At 46.4% G+C, this 22595-nt stretch overlaps 1 protein-coding gene across 1 annotated transcript; it reads right to left on the bottom strand.

Moving 5' to 3' along the window:
• Positions 1-2478: 2478 nt before the first annotated feature.
• HRNR (hornerin) lies at positions 2479-20603 on the bottom strand. The gene is made up of 2 exons (XM_077987340.1): positions 16248-20603; positions 2479-14629 (listed from the first exon to the last, which is right to left on the bottom strand). Exons 1-2 carry the CDS (start codon positions 16383-16385, stop codon positions 3365-3367), a joined length of 11403 nt encoding a protein of 3800 aa, XP_077843466.1. The 5' UTR covers positions 16386-20603; the 3' UTR covers positions 2479-3364.
• Between the last annotated feature and the right edge of the window lie 1992 nt (positions 20604-22595).

The following is a 22595-nucleotide window of genomic DNA, read 5'->3' as shown; positions in this document are numbered from 1 at the left end:
TTTGAAAAATGTTCTTCAACTCTGTGCTTTGTCCCTTTTACTTTTTGAGAGTGTCTTTGGATTTATAGACATTTGGAATTTAATTATAGTAAAAGTCATGAGTCTTTCCTTGGTGGTTTGTGTATTTCTTGTTTAAAGAATCTGCACTTATTTTGAAGTCATAAAGATATTCTCCTATATTTTCTTTAAAAATTTTTAGAAGTTTGGCTTATCACAGTTAGGTTTTTATTTACTTGGAAGTGATTTTTGTAAAATGGTGTGAAATAGAGATAATTTTTTTCCTATGGAAAATTCATTACCTTGGCACCATTTATTGAAAGAGTTGCCTTTGTCCAGTGATAGGCAAAACCACTGCTCTTGTATATCAAGTATGCATGGATCTGTTTCTGGAGTCACATTGCACTGTATATCTGTTCTACAACAATTCTGCACTGTTTTAAATAATATAACTTTGTTATATATTTTGATATCTGATGAGATGAAACTCCTCTCCTTCTTTATCTCGGTGGCTCACATAATGCCAGCACTTTGGGAGGCCTACGTGGGCAGGTCACCTGAGGTCAGGAGTTTGAGACCAGCCTGGCCAACATGGTGAAACCCTGCCTACTAAAAATACAAAAATTAACTGGGTGTGGTGCTGCATGCCTGTAATCCCAGGAGACTGAGGCAGGAGAGTCACTTGCACCCAGGAGATGGAGGTTGCAGTGAGCTGAGATTGTGCCACTGCACTCCAGCCTGGGCAACAGAGTGAGACTGTCTCAAAAAAAACCCAAAAAACCAAAAACCAAAAAACAAAAAAAAATCGTGTGTCAAGTTGCGCAGAAAGCCTTTAAACAATCAACTTTATTGAGATATAATTTCCATATAATAAAATATATATGATTATGTAAGTTTTGACAGAAGTATATATGTAACAACGATTATAAGCTACATATATATTTATTCCATCACGCTAGTGTTCCTTTGTGACTCTTCCAGCCAGTTCACAAGTTCTACTCCCAGCCCTAGTCAACCACTGATCTGCTTTCTATTTTTATAGATTAGGTTTGTTTTTAGTAAGTTTCATATAAATGGAATCATAAATATGTACTGTTTTGTGGATGGCTTCTTTTGAGCAACATGTTTTTGAGATTCATCTATATTATATGTATCAGTAGTTATATTGTTTTTTTTCCTTGCTGAATAGAATTCCAGTGTATAGCCATACCACAATTTGTTTATCCACTCATCTGTTGGTGGACATTTGGATTGTTTCAAGTTTGGGGCTATTATTAAAGCTGCTATAAACATTCATGTAAAAATCTTCAATGTAGACATAAGTTATTTCGCTTGGGAGTGGAATTGCTAGGCCGTATAGTAAAGTACACGATCGTGTTGCTTGACAATGGGGGATATGTTGTGAAAAATGCACCCTTAGGCAAACATCAGAGAGTGTACTTACACAAATCTAGATGGCATAGCTTACTAAACAACTAGACTATATGGTATAGACTATTGCTCCTAGGCTACAAACCTGTACAGCATGTTACTATACTGACTACTGTAGGCAACTAACACAATGGTAAGTGTGCATCTGAATGTATCTAAACTTAAAGAAGGTACAGTAAAAATATGCCATAAAAGTTAAAAAAGGTATACTTGTATAGGGCATTTACCATGAATAGAGCATGTAGGACTAGAAGTTGCTCTAGGTGTGTCAGTCAGTTAGTGGTGAGTGAATGGGAAGGCCTAGGACATTACTGTATACTACTGTAGAGTGTATAAACACTATACACTTGAGTTACACTAAATTTATAAAAAAATTTCTTTCTCCAATAAAAATTAACCTTAGCGTACTGTAACTTTTTACTTTTATAGACTTTTACATTGTTAAACTTTTTGACTCTCTTAATAACCCTTAGCTTAAAGCATAAACACATTGTATAGCTGAACACAAATGTTTTTTTCTTTACATCATTATTCTATAAGCTTTCTTCTGTTTTAAATTTTAAATTTAAAAAAAAACATTTTGTTAAAAACTAAAACTAAAAACTTTTGGTTAAACTAAGACAAATATCACCTTCTACCTCCGTATGTTGCCTCCCTCTAAGGTCTTCAGGGACAATAGCATTTATGGAGCTGACAGCTCCACATTATTGTGTGATTTTGGTGTCATATCAAAAAAAAATCATTGCCAATACTAGTGTCATGGAATTTTGCTCATTTTTAAATGAAGTAGTTTTTCTTATTGAGTTTTAAGAATGCTTTATCTATTCTTCATTGTTTGTGAAAAATAGAATATTGGGAAATACCTATCTGGGTTGGTTTCTAGGATGACCATCTGTATGTAAGAAGTGAAATGAAGCACAGATGAGAAAAATCTTAGTATTTAATCAACATTTATTTATTGTCAATTTTAATGCAATCCATTTGTTTGAATCCAAAGACTTGAAACGAATATGTTACAGTCAAATTAAGGTACTATAGAGCAGTGACAGATACTCTTTCTTTTCATCTGGGCATGGATGATTTTTTTTAGGTGGAAAGGTTATTGAAATACAGTAGTAGGTGGAAAGCATTGTATTTCCATGGAATAACTCCTCAATATGTTTCCCAATATTGAGCAGCTGCTTAGAAATAGGGAGCAAGATCTTTCTTGCTGAAAACAAGCTAAAGCCCACATTTGAATGTTTTTTTCCCCGAAGTGATAAATCCATGTTCTTTACGAAATAATGCTCTTACTCATAGGCTTGGGAAAAGTCCCTGGTGCTACTTTTTATGCCACTAATTAGCTTACTGATTAAAGATATACCCAAGAAAAGGGACTTGATGGTTTTGATAAGTAAAGACACTACCACTGCTGCATCTTTGCTTTCAGAGCGTTCACCTTCTGCCACAATACCAAAAATTGGGACACACCAAACATGGGACACACTAAAAATTATGGCACAATAATTGCTGTAAAACAATGCTTTGTATCTAGACTGGTAATGCATTTGTAATATTTTGCTTTTAAGAAATGTAAGGTTAGCTTTGACACCATCTATAATTGAATGATGAGCCCTCAAAAAGACACCTCCAACTAAACCCAAAGCTCTTTAAAAGCTTTTCATTATTCCTCAAAGTTTAACCCTGATTCTAACAAGTTATTCCACTCAGCATTTTCTAACAAATAGCGCAAATGCCTAACAGTGTTTGGAAGGAACCCCATAACAAGATATATGCTATAGTTATAGGCTTTAAAGAAAGAGACAGAAAAGGATAGATTCACTTTTAGAAAGAATTTCATGATAGATTGCTTGTCTTTCATGATGAATTCATAGATGACTTTCCTATTTCTAAAATTGCTACTTGAGTAAGTTGCATTTATATTTATTATTCAACGCTAAAAGTAGCACCTCTGCTTTTGGATATATTCATAGGGTGAAGTCCTACTATGAAAACTGAGAAAATCTGAGCAAGAACTTTCACCTTCATAGTTACTTCCTCCTTTGCAATAAGAATACCCACCTGCCCCTGAGCCACTTCCATGCTGACTATAACCAGAGGACTGTCCTGAGCCAGACCCATATTGGCCACAGCTAGAAGACTGCCCTGAACCAGGCCCATGTCGGCTGCGGCTAGGAGACTGACCAGATCCAGCCACGTGTCGGCCATAGCCGGAAGACTGACTGGAGCCAGAGCCATGGTGGCCATAGCTGGAAGACTGGCCAGTGCAAGATCCCTCCTGACCAAAGTTTGATGACTGTCCTGGTGTAGAACCATGCTGTCCATGGCTAGAGGAGTGCCCTGAGCCACTTCCATGCTGACTGTAACCAGAGGACTGTCCTGAGCCAGACTCATGTTGACCTAAGCCAGAAGAGTGACCTGAACCAGACTCATATGAGCCATGGCTGGAAGAACGACCTGAGCCAGACCCATGTTGGCCGTAGCTAGAAGAGTGCCCGGAACCGGACCCATGTCGGCTGCAACTAGGAGACTGGCCAGATCCAGAGCCCTGTCGGCCATAGCCAGAAGACTGACTTGAAGAACGACCTGAGCCAGACCCATGTTGGCCGTAGCTGGGAGACTGCCCTGACCCAGACCCCCGTCGGCCACGGCCTGAAGACTGTCCAGATCCAGACCCATGTCTGCCGCGACCCGAATACTGATGGGAGCCAGACTCATGCTGACCATAGCTGGAAGAGTGACCTGAGCTAGAGCCATGTTGGCCAGAGCTTGACGAATGCCCTGATGTAGATCCATGTCGTCCCTGGCTAGAGGAGTGACCTGAGCCAGAACCATGCTGACTATAGCCAGAGGACTGTGCTGAGCCTGACTCATGTTGCCCAAAGCCAGAAGACTGGCCTGAGCCAGACTCATAATGGCCACGGCTGGAGGAACAACCTGAGCCAGATCCTTGTTGGCCGTGGCCAGGGTAGTGCCCTGAACTGGACCCATTTCGGCCCTGGCTAGGAGACCTGCCAGATCCAGACCCATGTCGGCCATGGCCGGAAGACTGATGTGAGCCAGAGCCATGCTGACCGTAGCTGGAAGACTGCCCTGAGCTAGATCCCTTCTGGCCGAAGCTTGAGGACTGTCCTGATGTGGAACCATGTTGTCCATGGCTAGAGGCGTGCCCTGAGCCACTTCCATGCTGACTATAACCAGAGGACTGTCCTGAGCCTGACCCATGCTGGCCGTAGCTGGAAGACTGCCCTGAACCAGACACATGTCGGCCACGGCTAGGAGACTGGCCAGATCCAGAGCCCTGTCGGCCATAGCCAAAAGACTGACTTGAGCCAGAGCCATGCTGACCGTGGCTGGAAGACTGACCTGAGCTAGCTCCATGTTGGCCACAGCTTGATGACTGTCCTGATGTAGAACCATGTTGCTCGTGGGTAAAGGAGTGACCCGAGCTAGATCCTTGTTGACTGTAGCCAGAGGACTGTCCTGAGCGAGACTCATGTTGACCTAGGCCAGAAGAGTGACCTGAACCAGACTCATATGAGCCATGGCTGGAAGAACGACCTGAGCCAGACCCATGTTGGCCGTAGCTAGAAGAGTGCCCGGAACCGGACCCATGTCGGCCGTGACTAGGAGACTGGCCAGATCCAGAGCCCTGTCGGCCATAGCCAGAAGACTGACTTGAAGAACGACCTGAGCCAGACCCATGTTGGCCATAGCTAGAAGAGTGCCCGGAACCGGACCCATGTCGGCCGCGACTAGGAGACTGGCCAGATCCAGAGCCCTGTCGGCCATAGCCAGAAGACTGACTTGAAGAACGACCTGAGCCAGACCCATGTTGGCCATAGCTAGAAGAGTGCCCGGAACCGGACCCATGTCGGCCACGACTAGGAGACTGGCCAGATCCAGAGCCCTGTCGGCCATAGCCAGAAGACTGACTTGAGCCAGAGCCATGCTGACCGTGGCTGGAAGACTGACCTGAGCTAGCTCCATGTTGGCCACAGCTTGATGACTGTCCTGATGTAGAACCATGTTGCTCATGGGTAAAGGAGTGACCCGAGCTAGATCCTTGTTGACTGTAGCCAGAGGACTGTCCTGAGCGAGACTCATGTTGACCTAAGCCAGAAGAGTGACCTGAACCAGACTCATATGAGCCATGGCTGGAAGAACGACCTGAGCCAGACCCATGTTGGCCGTAGCTAGAAGAGTGCCCGGAACCGGACCCATGTCGGCCGTGACTAGGAGACTGGCCAGATCCAGAGCCCTGTCGGCCATAGCCAGAAGACTGACTTGAAGAACGACCTGAGCCAGACCCATGTTGGCCGTAGCTGGGAGACTGCCCTGACCCAGACCCACGTCGGCCACGGCCTGAAGACTGTCCAGATCCAGACCCATGTCTGCCGCGACCCGAATACTGATGGGAGCCAGACTCATGCTGACCATAGCTGGAAGAGTGACCTGAGCTAGAGCCATGTTGGCCAGAGCTTGACGAATGCCCTGATGTAGATCCATGTCGTCCCTGGCTAGAGGAGTGACCTGAGCCAGAACCATGCTGACTATAGCCAGAGGACTGTGCTGAGCCTGACTCATGTTGCCCAAAGCCAGAAGACTGGCCTGAGCCAGACTCATAATGGCCACGGCTGGAGGAACAACCTGAGCCAGATCCTTGTTGGCCGTGGCCAGGGTAGTGCCCTGAACTGGACCCATTTCGGCCCTGGCTAGGAGACCTGCCAGATCCAGACCCATGTCGGCCATGGCCGGAAGACTGATGTGAGCCAGAGCCATGCTGACCGTAGCTGGAAGACTGCCCTGAGCTAGATCCCTTCTGGCCGAAGCTTGAGGACTGTCCTGATGTGGAACCATGTTGTCCATGGCTAGAGGCGTGCCCTGAGCCACTTCCATGCTGACTATAACCAGAGGACTGTCCTGAGCCTGACCCATGCTGGCCGTAGCTGGAAGACTGCCCTGAACCAGACACATGTCGGCCACGGCTAGGAGACTGGCCAGATCCAGAGCCCTGTCGGCCATAGCCAAAAGACTGACTTGAGCCAGAGCCATGCTGACCGTGGCTGGAAGACTGACCTGAGCTAGCTCCATGTTGGCCACAGCTTGATGACTGTCCTGATGTAGAACCATGTTGCTCGTGGGTAAAGGAGTGACCCGAGCTAGATCCTTGTTGACTGTAGCCAGAGGACTGTCCTGAGCGAGACTCATGTTGACCTAGGCCAGAAGAGTGACCTGAACCAGACTCATATGAGCCATGGCTGGAAGAACGACCTGAGCCAGACCCATGTTGGCCGTAGCTAGAAGAGTGCCCGGAACCGGACCCATGTCGGCCGTGACTAGGAGACTGGCCAGATCCAGAGCCCTGTCGGCCATAGCCAGAAGACTGACTTGAAGAACGACCTGAGCCAGACCCATGTTGGCCATAGCTAGAAGAGTGCCCGGAACCGGACCCATGTCGGCCGCGACTAGGAGACTGGCCAGATCCAGAGCCCTGTCGGCCATAGCCAGAAGACTGACTTGAAGAACGACCTGAGCCAGACCCATGTTGGCCATAGCTAGAAGAGTGCCCGGAACCGGACCCATGTCGGCCACGACTAGGAGACTGGCCAGATCCAGAGCCCTGTCGGCCATAGCCAGAAGACTGACTTGAGCCAGAGCCATGCTGACCGTGGCTGGAAGACTGACCTGAGCTAGCTCCATGTTGGCCACAGCTTGATGACTGTCCTGATGTAGAACCATGTTGCTCATGGGTAAAGGAGTGACCCGAGCTAGATCCTTGTTGACTGTAGCCAGAGGACTGTCCTGAGCGAGACTCATGTTGACCTAAGCCAGAAGAGTGACCTGAACCAGACTCATATGAGCCATGGCTGGAAGAACGACCTGAGCCAGACCCATGTTGGCCGTAGCTAGAAGAGTGCCCGGAACCGGACCCATGTCGGCCGTGACTAGGAGACTGGCCAGATCCAGAGCCCTGTCGGCCATAGCCAGAAGACTGACTTGAGCCAGAGCCATGCTGACCGTGGCTGGAAGACTGACCTGAGCTAGCTCCATGTTGGCCACAGCTTGATGACTGTCCTGATGTAGAACCATGTTGCTCATGGGTAAAGGAGTGACCCGAGCTAGATCCATGTTGACTGTAGCCAGAGGACTGTCCTGAGCGAGACTCATGTTGACCTAAGCCAGAAGAGTGACCTGAACCAGACTCATATGAGCCATGGCTGGAAGAACGACCTGAGCCAGACCCATGTTGGCCGTAGCTAGAAGAGTGCCCGGAACCGGACCCATGTCGGCCGTGACTAGGAGACTGGCCAGATCCAGAGCCCTGTCGGCCATAGCCAGAAGACTGACTTGAAGAACGACCTGAGCCAGACCCATGTTGGCCGTAGCTGGGAGACTGCCCTGACCCAGACCCACGTCGGCCACGGCCTGAAGACTGTCCAGATCCAGACCCATGTCTGCCGCGACCCGAATACTGATGGGAGCCAGACTCATGCTGACCATAGCTGGAAGAGTGACCTGAGCTAGAGCCATGTTGGCCAGAGCTTGACGAATGCCCTGATGTAGATCCATGTCGTCCCTGGCTAGAGGAGTGACCTGAGCCAGAACCATGCTGACTATAGCCAGAGGACTGTGCTGAGCCTGACTCATGTTGCCCAAAGCCAGAAGACTGGCCTGAGCCAGACTCATAATGGCCACGGCTGGAGGAACAACCTGAGCCAGATCCTTGTTGGCCGTGGCCAGGGTAGTGCCCCGAACTGGACCCATTTCGGCCCTGGCTAGGAGACCTGCCAGATCCAGACCCATGTCGGCCATGGCCGGAAGACTGATGTGAGCCAGAGCCATGCTGACCGTAGCTGGAAGACTGCCCTGAGCTAGATCCCTTCTGGCCGAAGCTTGAGGACTGTCCTGATGTGGAACCATGTTGTCCATGGCTAGAGGCGTGCCCTGAGCCACTTCCATGCTGACTATAACCAGAGGACTGTCCTGAGCCTGACCCATGCTGGCCGTAGCTGGAAGACTGCCCTGAACCAGACCCATGTCGGCCACGGCTAGGAGACTGGCCAGATCCAGAGCCCTGTCGGCCATAGCCAAAAGACTGACTTGAGCCAGAGGCATGCTGACCGTGGCTGGAAGACTGACCTGAGCTAGCTCCATTTTGGCCACAGCTTGATGGCTGTCCTGATGTAGAACCATGTTGCCCATGGGTAAAGGAGTGACCCGAGCTAGATCCTTGTTGACCGTAGCCAGAGGACTGTCCTGAGCGAGACTCATGTTGACCAAAGCCAGAAGAGTGACCTGAACCAGACTCATATGAGCCATGGCTGGAAGAACGACCTGAGCCAGACCCATGTTGGCCGTAGCTAGAAGAGTGCCCGGAACTGGACCCATGTCGGCCGCGACTAGGAGACTGGCCAGATCCAGAGCGCTGTCGGCCATAGCCAGAAGACTGACTTGAAGAACGACCTGAGCCAGACCCATGTTGGCCGTAGCTAGAAGAGTGCCCGGAACCGGACCCATGTCGGCCACGACTAGGAGACTGGCCAGATCCAGAGCCCTGTCGGCCATAGCCAGAAGACTGACTTGAGCCAGAGCCATGCTGACCGTGGCTGGAAGACTGACCTGAGCTAGCTCCATGTTGGCCACAGCTTGATGACTGTCCTGATGTAGAACCATGTTGCTCATGGGTAAAGGAGTGACCCGAGCTAGATCCTTGTTGACTGTAGCCAGAGGACTGTCCTGAGCGAGACTCATGTTGACCTAGGCCAGAAGAGTGACCTGAACCAGACTCATATGAGCCATGGCTGGAAGAACGACCTGAGCCAGACCCATGTTGGCTGTAGCTAGAAGAGTGCCCGGAACCGGACCCATGTCGGCCGTGACTAGGAGACTGGCCAGATCCAGAGCCCTGTCGGCCATAGCCAGAAGACTGACTTGAAGAACGACCTGAGCCAGACCCATGTTGGCCGTAGCTAGAAGAGTGCCCGGAACCGGACCCATGTCGGCCCCGACTAGGAGACTGGCCAGATCCAGAGCCCTGTCGGCCATAGCCAGAAGACTGACTTGAAGAACGACCTGAGCCAGACCCATGTTGGCCGTAGCTAGAAGAGTGCCCGGAACCGGACCCATGTCGGCCACGACTAGGAGACTGGCCAGATCCAGAGCCCTGTCGGCCATAGCCAGAAGACTGACTTGAGCCAGAGCCATGCTGACCGTGGCTGGAAGACTGACCTGAGCTAGCTCCATGTTGGCCACAGCTTGATGACTGTCCTGATGTAGAACCATGTTGCTCATGGGTAAAGGAGTGACCCGAGCTAGATCCATGTTGACTGTAGCCAGAGGACTGTCCTGAGCGAGACTCATGTTGACCTAAGCCAGAAGAGTGACCTGAACCAGACTCATATGAGCCATGGCTGGAAGAACGACCTGAGCCAGACCCATGTTGGCCGTAGCTAGAAGAGTGCCCGGAACCGGACCCATGTCGGCCGTGACTAGGAGACTGGCCAGATCCAGAGCCCTGTCGGCCATAGCCAGAAGACTGACTTGAAGAACGACCTGAGCCAGACCCATGTTGGCCGTAGCTGGGAGACTGCCCTGACCCAGACCCACGTCGGCCACGGCCTGAAGACTGTCCAGATCCAGACCCATGTCTGCCGCGACCCGAATACTGATGGGAGCCAGACTCATGCTGACCATAGCTGGAAGAGTGACCTGAGCTAGAGCCATGTTGGCCAGAGCTTGACGAATGCCCTGATGTAGATCCATGTCGTCCCTGGCTAGAGGAGTGACCTGAGCCAGAACCATGCTGACTATAGCCAGAGGACTGTGCTGAGCCTGACTCATGTTGCCCAAAGCCAGAAGACTGGCCTGAGCCAGACTCATAATGGCCACGGCTGGAGGAACAACCTGAGCCAGATCCTTGTTGGCCGTGGCCAGGGTAGTGCCCCGAACTGGACCCATTTCGGCCCTGGCTAGGAGACCTGCCAGATCCAGACCCATGTCGGCCATGGCCGGAAGACTGATGTGAGCCAGAGCCATGCTGACCGTAGCTGGAAGACTGCCCTGAGCTAGATCCCTTCTGGCCGAAGCTTGAGGACTGTCCTGATGTGGAACCATGTTGTCCATGGCTAGAGGCGTGCCCTGAGCCACTTCCATGCTGACTATAACCAGAGGACTGTCCTGAGCCTGACCCATGCTGGCCGTAGCTGGAAGACTGCCCTGAACCAGACCCATGTCGGCCACGGCTAGGAGACTGGCCAGATCCAGAGCCCTGTCGGCCATAGCCAAAAGACTGACTTGAGCCAGAGGCATGCTGACCGTGGCTGGAAGACTGACCTGAGCTAGCTCCATTTTGGCCACAGCTTGATGGCTGTCCTGATGTAGAACCATGTTGCCCATGGGTAAAGGAGTGACCCGAGCTAGATCCTTGTTGACCGTAGCCAGAGGACTGTCCTGAGCGAGACTCATGTTGACCAAAGCCAGAAGAGTGACCTGAACCAGACTCATATGAGCCATGGCTGGAAGAACGACCTGAGCCAGACCCATGTTGGCCGTAGCTAGAAGAGTGCCCGGAACTGGACCCATGTCGGCCGCGACTAGGAGACTGGCCAGATCCAGAGCGCTGTCGGCCATAGCCAGAAGACTGACTTGAAGAACGACCTGAGCCAGACCCATGTTGGCCGTAGCTAGAAGAGTGCCCGGAACCGGACCCATGTCGGCCACGACTAGGAGACTGGCCAGATCCAGAGCCCTGTCGGCCATAGCCAGAAGACTGACTTGAGCCAGAGCCATGCTGACCGTGGCTGGAAGACTGACCTGAGCTAGCTCCACGTTGGCCACAGCTTGATGACTGTCCTGATGTAGAACCATGTTGCTCATGGGTAAAGGAGTGACCCGAGCTAGATCCTTGTTGTCCGTAGCCAGAGGACTGTCCTGAGCGAGACTCATGTTGACCTAGGCCAGAAGAGTGACCTGAACCAGACTCATATGAGCCATGGCTGGAAGAACGACCTGAGCCAGACCCATGTTGGCCGTAGCTAGAAGAGTGCCCGGAACCGGACCCATGTCGGCCGTGACTAGGAGACTGGCCAGATCCAGAGCCCTGTCGGCCATAGCCAGAAGACTGACTTGAAGAACGACCTGAGCCAGACCCATGTTGGCCGTAGCTAGAAGAGTGCCCGGAACCGGACCCATGTCGGCCCCGACTAGGAGACTGGCCAGATCCAGAGCCCTGTCGGCCATAGCCAGAAGACTGACTTGAAGAACGACCTGAGCCAGACCCATGTTGGCCGTAGCTAGAAGAGTGCCCGGAACCGGACCCATGTCGGCCACGACTAGGAGACTGGCCAGATCCAGAGCCCTGTCGGCCATAGCCAGAAGACTGACTTGAGCCAGAGCCATGCTGACCGTGGCTGGAAGACTGACCTGAGCTAGCTCCATGTTGGCCACAGCTTGATGACTGTCCTGATGTAGAACCATGTTGCTCATGGGTAAAGGAGTGACCCGAGCTAGATCCTTGTTGACTGTAGCCAGAGGACTGTCCTGAGCGAGACTCATGTTGACCTAAGCCAGAAGAGTGACCTGAACCAGACTCATATGAGCCATGGCTGGAAGAACGACCTGAGCCAGACCCATGTTGGCCGTAGCTAGAAGAGTGCCCGGAACCGGACCCATGTCGGCCGTGACTAGGAGACTGGCCAGATCCAGAGCCCTGTCGGCCATAGCCAGAAGACTGACTTGAAGAACGACCTGAGCCAGACCCATGTTGGCCGTAGCTGGGAGACTGCCCTGACCCAGACCCACGTCGGCCACGGCCTGAAGACTGTCCAGATCCAGACCCATGTCTGCCGTGACCCAAATACTGATGGGAGCCAGACTCATGCTGACCATAGCTGGAAGAGTGACCTGAGCTAGAGCCATGTTGGCCAGAGCTTGACGAATGCCCTGATGTAGATCCATGTCGTCCCTGGCTAGAGGAGTGACCTGAGCCAGAACCATGCTGACTATAGCCAGAGGACTGTGCTGAGCCTGACTCATGTTGCCCAAAGCCAGAAGACTGGCCTGAGCCAGACTCATAATGGCCACGGCTGGAGGAACAACCTGAGCCAGATCCTTGTTGGCCGTGGCCAGGGTAGTGCCCCGAACTGGACCCATTTCGGCCCTGGCTAGGAGACCTGCCAGATCCAGACCCATGTGGGCCATGGCCGGAAGACTGATGTGAGACAGAGCCATGCTGACCATAGCTGGAAGACTGCCCTGAGCTAGATCCCTTCTGGCCGAAGCTTGAGGACTGTCCTGATGTGGAACCATGTTGTCCATGGCTAGAGGTGTGCCCTGAGCCACTTCCATGCTGACTATAACCAGAGAACTGTCCTGAGCCAGACCCATGCTGGCCGTAGCCGGAAGACTGCCCTGAACCAGACCCATGTCGGCCACGGCTAGGAGACTGGCCAGATCCAGCCCCATGTCGGCCATAGCCAGAAGACTGACTGGAGCCAGAGCTCTGGTGGCTGTAGCTGGACGACTGGCCTGTGCTAGATCCCTCCTGGCCAAAGCTTAATGAGTGTCGTGATGTAGAACCATGCTGTCCTTGGCTAGAGGAGTGCCCTGAGCCGCTTCCATGCTGACTGTATCCAGAGGACTGTCCTGAGCCGGACTCATGTTGACCAAAGCCAGGAGAGTGACCTGAACCAGACTCATATGGGCCATGGCTGGAAGAACGACCTGAGCCAGACCCATGTTGGCCGTAGCTAGAAGAGTGCCCGGAACTGGACCCATGTCGGCCGCGACTAGGAGACTGGCCAGATCCAGAGCCCTGTCGGCCATAGCCAGAAGACTGACTTGAGCCAGAGCCATGCTGACCGTGGCTGGAAGACTGACCTGAGCTAGCTCCATGTTGGCCACAGCTTGATGGCTGTCCTGATGTAGAACCATGTTGCCCATGGGTAAAGGAGTGACCCGAGCTAGATCCATGTTGACCGTAGCCAGAGGACTGTCCTGAGTGAGACTCATGTTGACCTAAGCCAGACGAGTGACCTGAGTCAGACTGATATGGGCCACGGCTTGCAGACTGCCCTGAGCCAGACCCATGTCGGCCGCGGCTACGGGTAGGCGAGTGGCCAGATCCAGACCCATTTCGGCCGTGGCCAGAAGACTGATGAAAGCCAGACTCATGTCGACCATAGGTAGAAGAGGAACCTGAGCTAGATCCGTGTTGTTCTCCCCTAGATGACTGTCCTGACCTAGATTCGTGTTGTCCATAGGCGGAGGAGTGACCTGAGCCAGATCCATGCTGACTGTAACCAGAAGACTGCCCTGAGCTAGACTCATATTGACCAAAGCCCGAAGACTCTGCTGAGCCAGACCCTTGTGGGCCACAGTTGGAAGACAGACCGGAGCCAGCCCCATGTAGGCCGCGGCTAGGAGACTGGCCAGATCCAGCCCTGTGTTGGCCATAGCCAGGAGACTGACTGGAGCTAGAGTCATGGTGGTCGTATCTGGAAGACTGGCCTGTGCTAGATCCCTTCTGGCCAAAGCTTGATGACTGTCCTGATGTAGAACCATGCTGCCCATGGCTGAAGGAGTGCCCTGAGCCAGATCCATGCTCATTGTTTCCAGAGGACTGCCCTGAGGTAGACTCATGTTGACCAAAGGCAGAAGACTGGCGTGAGCCAGACCCATGTGGCCCACTGCTGGAAGACCGTTTGTAGCCAGACCCAAGTCGACCATAGGTGGGAGACTGCCCTGAGTGAGACCCACGTTGGCCGTGTCCTGGAGACTGATGGGAGCCAGACTCATGCTGACCATACCTGGAAGACTGACCTGAGCTGGATTTATTTTGGCCAGAAAAGTCTCTTTGAAAACTCAGTCTTCTGGATATGGATTCAGGCCCGTGTGTAATGCTTCCTCTGACGTTCCTGGAATGGGAATCATTCTCTCCTGCACTCCAACTTGAATGACTAGAAGAGGATTCTTGCCATTTGTCCTCTTTTCCTGTTTCTTCTTGTTCCTCTTGGTGCTGGTGACTGTCGTCTCTCAGCTTTGACCCTGAAGCTTGGCAGTAATCTTTGCTAATGATTTTATTATGAGCCCGAACCAGCTTGAATATCATCAGAAGATACTCCGTAAAATCCACTTTCTTGTTATGGTCTCGATCCAGATTTTGCAAGATGATATCCACAGTATCTGGATCATTTGGATTCTGTATAAGAGCAAGGTACAAAGAGTAGCTCTGTTAGTATGGACAATACACCTAGCTAACCAACTGAAGGAAGGATGTTAAAATATAAATGTTTGGCTTATGTATATGGAACTCATTCACATAGTCACTTAGGCAGTCCTGAGCAGAAAGAGAAAAAGGAATATGGAATGAATAATGCGGTGAGAAACAGCTAGAATAGGATAGGATGCAACTGGAAAATGAAAGGAAACAAGAGGGCTGATTATTTTTGGTAAAGAATGGGTCAAATATGAATGATTAGTTAATTTACAAGTAATACATTTTTATACTTACGTTAATTATATCAACTTTATTTGTCCAATTAAATTAACTAGGTAATTAATTTACTCACTGAGCAAAGATTTATTATGTTACTACTTGCCTACCATTATGTCATATGAGAGTATAAAGCAGTGAACAAGTTTGCTTCCTGAAAAAAATGGAATTTAATGTTTATTTGATCAGATATACAAACTTAAAATTATAGTTTATTATGATAAGGTTTCTACAAGAGTACATGAGAGAGGAACCATTGGGGGTCCTAGAAAGGTTAATGAGAGGAAATGATGCCTTTTGAAGGATGGATTAGAATTAGCCAAATGAAGGAGTAGGAAGGGAAGGAGAAGGGGAAAAGATTGTTCTAGGCAGAGGGAATGATATGAACAAATGGCTACAGGTGAGAGAAGTCATAGAGCTTTCAGGGAACTGAAAGAAATTCAGGATTGCTAGATTTAGAGTTTGAATACTCAAGAAATGTGGATAGAGAGATAAATAGCAACTAGATTATGAGTTTTACGTTATGTTAAGGAACTTTGTACTTCATTTTAAGAGCAATCGGGAACTATTGAAGGATTTTTAGCTGAGGAGTGAAATGATTATATTTGCATCTAATGCTGAGAGTAGAAGTAGTAGGTGGCCTGAACCAGAGGACTAATAATAATGATGAAGAGAAACGGGTTGTTTTGAGAGATTATTGATGAGTTAGATGGAGGTTGGAAGGTAGTGGTGTCTGCTGAGAGAGAGAAAATAAAAAATGATATCAGGTTTTTGCTTTCGGCAAAAAGATGAAGAAACAAGGTTAGAGGTGAAGATTATGAGATTCTTAGCTGACACACTGAATATATGACATCTGATATCCGAATATCATATCTGAAATCCACAGAAATCCAAATTTAAGGAATTGAAACTCAGAAGTCTGATATAAGCTCCCAAATATCTAAGCTATCAAATCTAGACCTGACAGTTTTAAGGTGGCGGACACACTCTTTTGTGATTCAGGGGTAATGCTAATTTCCTGAACTCAGATATCTACTTTGCAGTTTTTCTGAGGACTGTGTGGGTTTGTAAGAATTAGTCACTTAGATTGGACATTATTTAATCTATGGGTTTTGTTTGTTGTTTAGTAGGATCACTTCCTTTAGTTATGCTATGGAAACCATCATGGATCAGCTTTTGACGTTATCTCAAACCTTTACCAAACCCTGTTCTCTATCACCAAGTAGGAAGAGTCCTCTAGGATGTTTGACATATGTGACAAGAAGGTGGAAAGGGATAAAGAAGAAAATTCCTGCATAATTCCATCCTGGCATGGAGTTCTTACCTTCAGAATTTGATGAAACTCATTTTCCAGAAGTTCTTTCAGCTCTGCCTTGTTCAACATATCATACTCCCCATGCTGGGTGGCATATTGGTAGAAAACATCAATGACAGTGATGATGCCTTGTAGGAGTTTAGGCATTTTTTTTTTTTTTTTTGCAAGTTTGAGTAACCTAAAGGGAGGAAAAAGAGAGATCAACCCCTTACTATTCTCATTTCTTGTTTAAACACATAAGTAGGTCTGATTATTTATAATAGTTGTTCAGAATTAGTCAGGCATGATTAACTTCATTCTGTTGTAATCAAGAAGCAATTCACAGTTGAATGACTTGTTCAAGTCATGTAGCAAGAGAGTGATGAAATTAGGAACATAATCCATAGGTCTTATTTCCATTCCTGAATGAATATAGGAAAAATGACTCTCTGTTTTTGGCTTCCCACCATTACCAGGGATAATATCAGCTTTGTTCTGGAGCTGTAGAAGTCCTGAGTGTTCCACTTCATCTGCTTCCTCTTTCTCTCTAGGTTCCAACCATACTATGGGTACAGTTCCACTATATACATGACACGCCTTACTCCAACTAAGGAGCATCAATGGCTGAACTGAACTCTCAAGACTTCTAGGTCAGAGAAAGTAGACAATGTGAGCAAAGCCAACAACAAGCCTAGGTGATACGAAGCTAAGGGTAACTGCTATTAGATCCAGTTTCTGTTCTCATTCTCCAAGCAGGAAGTGACCCTCAGACCTTATTACACAATGGAGAGAAAAAGCTCAGTTGTAAAGAAGGCAACCTGCCTGTGGATAATTAGAACCCCATGATATCCATGTTATGAGGGAAACAACCTCAAAGAAAGGAGATAGTATACATAGTCCTAGTCGTTTCATTTTTCTTTTCAGTAAACTTAAACTTATACCAAAGTTCCCCAGAGTATACTAAAGAGAAGCCTTGTATCTAGTGCCTCTTTGCCTTAGAGCATATCCTGGACTTTCATAATTTATAGCCCTAAGTACCCTTGAGTGGAGTTGAACTCCTGCTCACTTACCTAGCTCACCAGAGGAACAAGTAGGATAGAGACAGAAGCAGCTTTCAGGGTGCTGCTAGTTGGGCAGAGTGGCCTTTTTATAGAGGGAATAATGGTCCATCTTAGGGAGGAGCTGCTCTCTTTGAGATGTCCTAATTTACTCCTAAACAAGCCCATCACCACCTCTATCTCCACCTCCCAGGTGTTTACCTTCTTTCTCACTTCCTTACATGTTCACCTAAGATTGCATTAGCCGTTCCCAAATCTGGGCTACTCTCGGCCCCACCTGCCAAAGTGTCAGGACACTTTGCAGAAAGGCCTCTTTTTGTATTCATCAAACTATGTAGCACAATACATTGACAACAAATTGTGTGGATTTTAATAGAAATTGAATGGAGTGTGTGCAGGGATATCATGGCCCAAATGTCAAAGAATCATGGAAACTGATGATTAAAAGGACTGTAAAGATCATCTTGTCAAACTCTCCATTCTAAGCTAAATTTTCTTAAATGATATTCCAGCCAAAGTGTCATCTGTAGTATTGTTATTACCTTTTGAAATGGATAATGGCTCCAGGTCATCCTTTTATTTCTTTAATTTCATTTTACCTTTTATCTCAATTTACCAGACCCCTTATTGGCCATTCACCAACGTAGCTTTCATTTCAAACACCATATAATCTTAGGAAGAAATGTGTGCTTGTTAGTGTGGGATCTATGGCTCCTCATGATCTGGGCTGTGGCTTTTTTCCAGCTCCATTTCTCCCCTCCATATTTCTCTTTGTGCTCCACCAGTAATTAACTAGTAATATTTCAAACTTCCTCAATACACCATGTTATTTCATATTTTTTTCTTAGAATGTCTTTCCTCATTGTCTGCCTAGTGAACTAATTATTCTTCAAAATCCAATTTAGGCTTCCCATAGGAAATCTTTCCTGAATTACTCAAGAGGGAGTTGTAATTGTGTATCTTGTTCATATTTATTGTTGTATCAATCATACTATATTGTAATCTTTAAAAATTGTTTTACTATACAATTATTGTTTAATATAAAAATTAGAAAATATTGATAAGCAAATAAGATAAAATCAAAATACCTTTAAAACCACTAGCCAAAAATAACTACTGTTAGTTATTTGTTGTATATCCTTGCCTTTCACAAACACACACATACACATACACGTATACACACATACACACACATTTGTCTATGGGCTTATTTCATTTCTAGGCTATGAGCTCCGTGAGAATAAGGAATGGACATTATTTATCCTTATGTCACTTGGAGACCTAGTATACTGCTTGTCACATAACGGTCTCCAATAAATGTAAGTTTGAATTCAATTGAAAGAAAAACAAGGATCAAGACTATAGTCCTCTGTGTTGACCAACTTCCACCTTTTCACACGATTACTAGGGTCTGCCCTCTCTCTTGTCATCTTTGCCTCAGAGGACATGATTTTACCTGAATATAAACTGAATCTTAGCATTGAGAATCAGTGAATAGCTTTCTGCTTTTTTCTGAGGCCCTCGCTCTGCATTTCTTCCATTGTGAACATATAACACAAATTTCACTGAAGGTGTGTGAAGTTACATGGACTTAAAACTTGTGCAATATGGTCATCAGGATTTGAGAAGGTGTGGTAGCAACTGTTGGCAAGTGATAAATTACAGGATTCCAAATTCAACTATTGTTAGGCTATGTGTTTTCTTCTAAGAATTGCCCAGAGGGCTGCAGAGTCAGTATCCATTCTGTAGACGTGTTTCCTCTGGACATCTGATTGGGCCAGGTTTTCATGCTTCATCAGAACAATGACCTTTTAAAGGTGTGGCTGAGACTGGGAGTAAAGGGGAGGTGGAGTTTGCTGAGTGAAGACCAATTTCCTGCAGGAGCCAGCTGTTGTCACGAAGGGAGGAGAGGGTTGTGAGTGAAGACTATTCCAGGTGAACGTGCTCTTGGGGCCAGTGTTCTCCTAAAATAGGGGCCAGCAAACTTGTTTTTTTTTTTTTTGTAAAGGGCCAGATAGTACACAATATTATCTCTGCAGGACAGATAGTTTTTGTTGCAACTACTCAACTCCGTTGTTGTAGCATAAAGGCGGCCATAGATGATATGTAAACAAACAAGCATGGTTTTGTTTCAGTATAACTTATTTATCAATACTGATCTTTGAATTTAATATAATTTCACATGTCATATATTTTTTCAACCACTTACAAATGTAGAAAACCTTTTTATCCTGTAGGCTACGCAAAAATGATGACAAGCTAGCTATGAACTACAGGCTGTAGTTTACCACTCTTTGCTCCTCTTCTGTATTTGCTTTTCAGGAAGATTCTCCAGGAGAGGAGGATCTGAGAGAAAACAAGGGCTGAAAAGTGTGGTACATCAGAACCACTAACTCTTGCATGAGAGAGCAAGAGTGAAGGTGAATTTGTGAATGTCAGCATGTGTGGGGTGGTGGGGAAAGGGAACAGAGCAAGGGATCTTTGGCTGCTCATAAAAGGGAGATAAATTTTGATTTGATGTAAGGGAGAAATATTTAATATTTGCATTGACTGAAAATGCAATGAGCTCTTTGTGAAGTAATTGAATTTATTGTCAAGTATCATATGAATAGTTTTTTACTATTAAAAAAAAATTAATTCTTTCAGTACTTTGTTTTCTGAATATGCTCACCAACTAGAATTTTGTTAGGCTTTATTTCCTGGTTTGTATCATGAAAATAAGACGCATATTACATATGTGTTTTGGTCTCTTCTCTCCTTGTTGAGAATTACTTATTAAGAGTTGGACTAGATTATCACCAAAGTCACTTTCGAAACAGATTCATGTTTTTTTTCAGAGTGTGTTCTCCACAGTAACAGGGTTGCACGTGAAGATTCCTCCATCATAGGTTTGGTTAGTGGTTTTTCCCCTTGGAAATGATAGGTTTCAGGAGAAAAGCTTTTCTATGGTATGTGCCATGTTCTAGGTTTTTGAGTACCTTTCTCTGTGTGTTGGCAGAAGAATGGAAATTACATTCCTTTTTATGTCAAGCATAGTGCTTTGTGTGTGGGTGTACATTGTTTCATTAATTCTAACAACAACCCTGTTATCTAGATATTATATTTCCATTTTGCAGATGAGCAAACTGAGGCTCAGATGAAATCCATAACTTGTTTCAAGCCACTTAGCTATTAAGTGGAGAAGACAGAATTCAGATTCAAATCTGCTTTTTCTAGGAATAGTCAGCAAGTAGGGAACTATTGTCTTGATAAAGGAAGGGTTTTGGAAACAGTTCTTCAGGAATGGAGTGTTTCACCTAGGAAAAACAAACAAACAAGCAAACAAAACTAGCAAGGATAAAAAATGAAGTTCCCATACCATCTGTGTGCACTCATTTTTTTTCTGCCTGTCTGGAAGGCAGAATAATGTGCCTATTGTACCATCTCTTGGATCATAGGGAAATTCTAAAGCAGATCTTTTCTTCATTGACTTTTCTGTCCTTTTTCCTTACAGAAATTATTTCATGTAATTTCTGACAGTTCTTTGTAGCCTAGTCTCTATAAATGAGGAGACTGTGTAAAAAATAGGGATATGTCTATAAGAGAAGGTCGAAGGTCATGATTTTGGGTAAATGGAATCAAAAGAAGTTAGCTATAATATGAAACTGGTCAAATAGTGCTTCCTTCTATATCCTCTTTTGGTATGAGTCCTTTTTACTATTACCTCAAAAAATAAAAAATGGATTGGATATAGTTTTACAGCTTAGTATATATTCCCTGGGAATGAGACAGGCATGGTGACATATCTTTCAGCTTCAGACCCACACTCTGGAATATATTCTGCTTCAGTACTGGTCTGCCTATTGAGTTGTTTCTTTCTCTCTTAATATCCTCCATTTTCTCTTCCAAGAACTCCAAAATGCTCCAAATGCTGGGAATCCAGAGCTCATTTATACTCGTATCCTTTTATTTATTCTCTCAGCATCTTTCTCATATATATATATGAGAGTGAGTGAAGACTATTCCAGGTGAATGTGCTCTTGGGGCCAGTGTTCTCCTAAAATAGGGGCCAGCAATCTTTTTTTTTTGTAAAGGGCCAGATAGTACAAAATATTATCTCTGCAGGACAGATAGTTTTTGTTGCAACTACTCAACTCTGTTGTTGTAGCATAAAGGCAGCCATAGATGATATGTAAACAAACGAGCATGGCTTTGTTTCAGTATAACTTATTTATCAATACTAATCTTTGAATTTAATATAATTTCACATGTCATATATTTTTTCAACCACTTACAAATATAGAAAACCTTTTTATCCTGTAGGCTGCACAAAAATGGATGACAAGCTAGCTATGAACTGCAGGCTGTAGTTTACCACTCTTGTGCGCGCGCTCTCTCTCTCTCTCTCTCTCTCTCTCTATATATATATATATATATATATATATATATTTTTTTTTTTTTTTTTTTTTTTTTTTTTTTGGTCTCACTCTGTTGCCCAGGCTAAAGTGCTGTGATACGACCATGGCTCACTGTAGCTTCCAACTCCAGGGCCAAGTGATCCTCCCACTTCAGCTTCCCAAGTAGCTGAAATTATAGGTGTATGTCACTGCATCTGTCTAATTTTTAAATTTTTTGTAGAGATGAGGTCTCACTGTGTTACTTAGGCTGTGTGTTCTTATCTTGATATTTGATGCTCTTACTGGCTTGGTATTCATAGTCTCTATCCCTTAGTTCCTACTACCCGAAACATTCAGGATGCAGACCTGGTCCATTAAAGTGGACAGATGGAGAAGAGTGACTGGAAGCGATTCTCACAAACCGTTCAGGTGTTAGAAATGGTACCAAAAAAAAAAAAAAAAAAAGAAAAAAAGGTTTAGATATAAGGACCTCGATTGTCGGAAAAAAATCCAGAATATTTGTCTTTTAATGTCTGTGTGTTTGTGTGTGTGTGCGTGTGTGTGTGGCAGGGGATAGTGGTGGGATAGGAGATAGAGATAGAGAAGGGAGAGTAAGGCATTGTAGTATGAATGTAGTGAGTAGTAAACTAATCAGACCTCTGTTTCCTTTCTGGCCTCATCTTTCACCACTCTTCCTCTTGTGGTACCCAGCTGAAGCCATATTAACTTCCTTGGTATTCTCCAAAACCTCCAGGCATCCTTCTTTTTAAAAGAATTTTTGGTACCAGTACCATGCTGTTTTGGTTACTGTAGCCTTGTAGTATAGTTTGAACTCAGGTAGCATGATGCCTCCAGCTTTGTTCCTTTGGCTTAGGATTGTCTTGGCAATGCGGGGTTCCATATGAACTTTAAAGCAGTTTTTTCCAATTCTATGAAGAAAGTCA

This window comes from Macaca mulatta, chromosome 1 (assembly GCF_049350105.2).
Source record: "Macaca mulatta isolate MMU2019108-1 chromosome 1, T2T-MMU8v2.0, whole genome shotgun sequence".
NCBI classification, from domain to species: Eukaryota; Metazoa; Chordata; class Mammalia; order Primates; family Cercopithecidae; genus Macaca; species Macaca mulatta.
This window is presented reverse-complemented; position numbering and strand designations above follow the sequence as displayed.

What these genes read in the sequence shown, in the direction of transcription:
- HRNR (XM_077987340.1), bottom strand. Translation starts at nt 16,385, where the DNA reads ATGCCTAAACTCCTACAAGGCATCATCACTGTCATTGATGTTTTCTAC. An exon ending in AGTTTCATCAAATTCTGAAG is followed by an intron (nt 14,630 to 16,247) that starts GTAAGAACTCCA and finishes GCTCTTATACAG; the next exon opens with AATCCAAATGATCCAGATAC.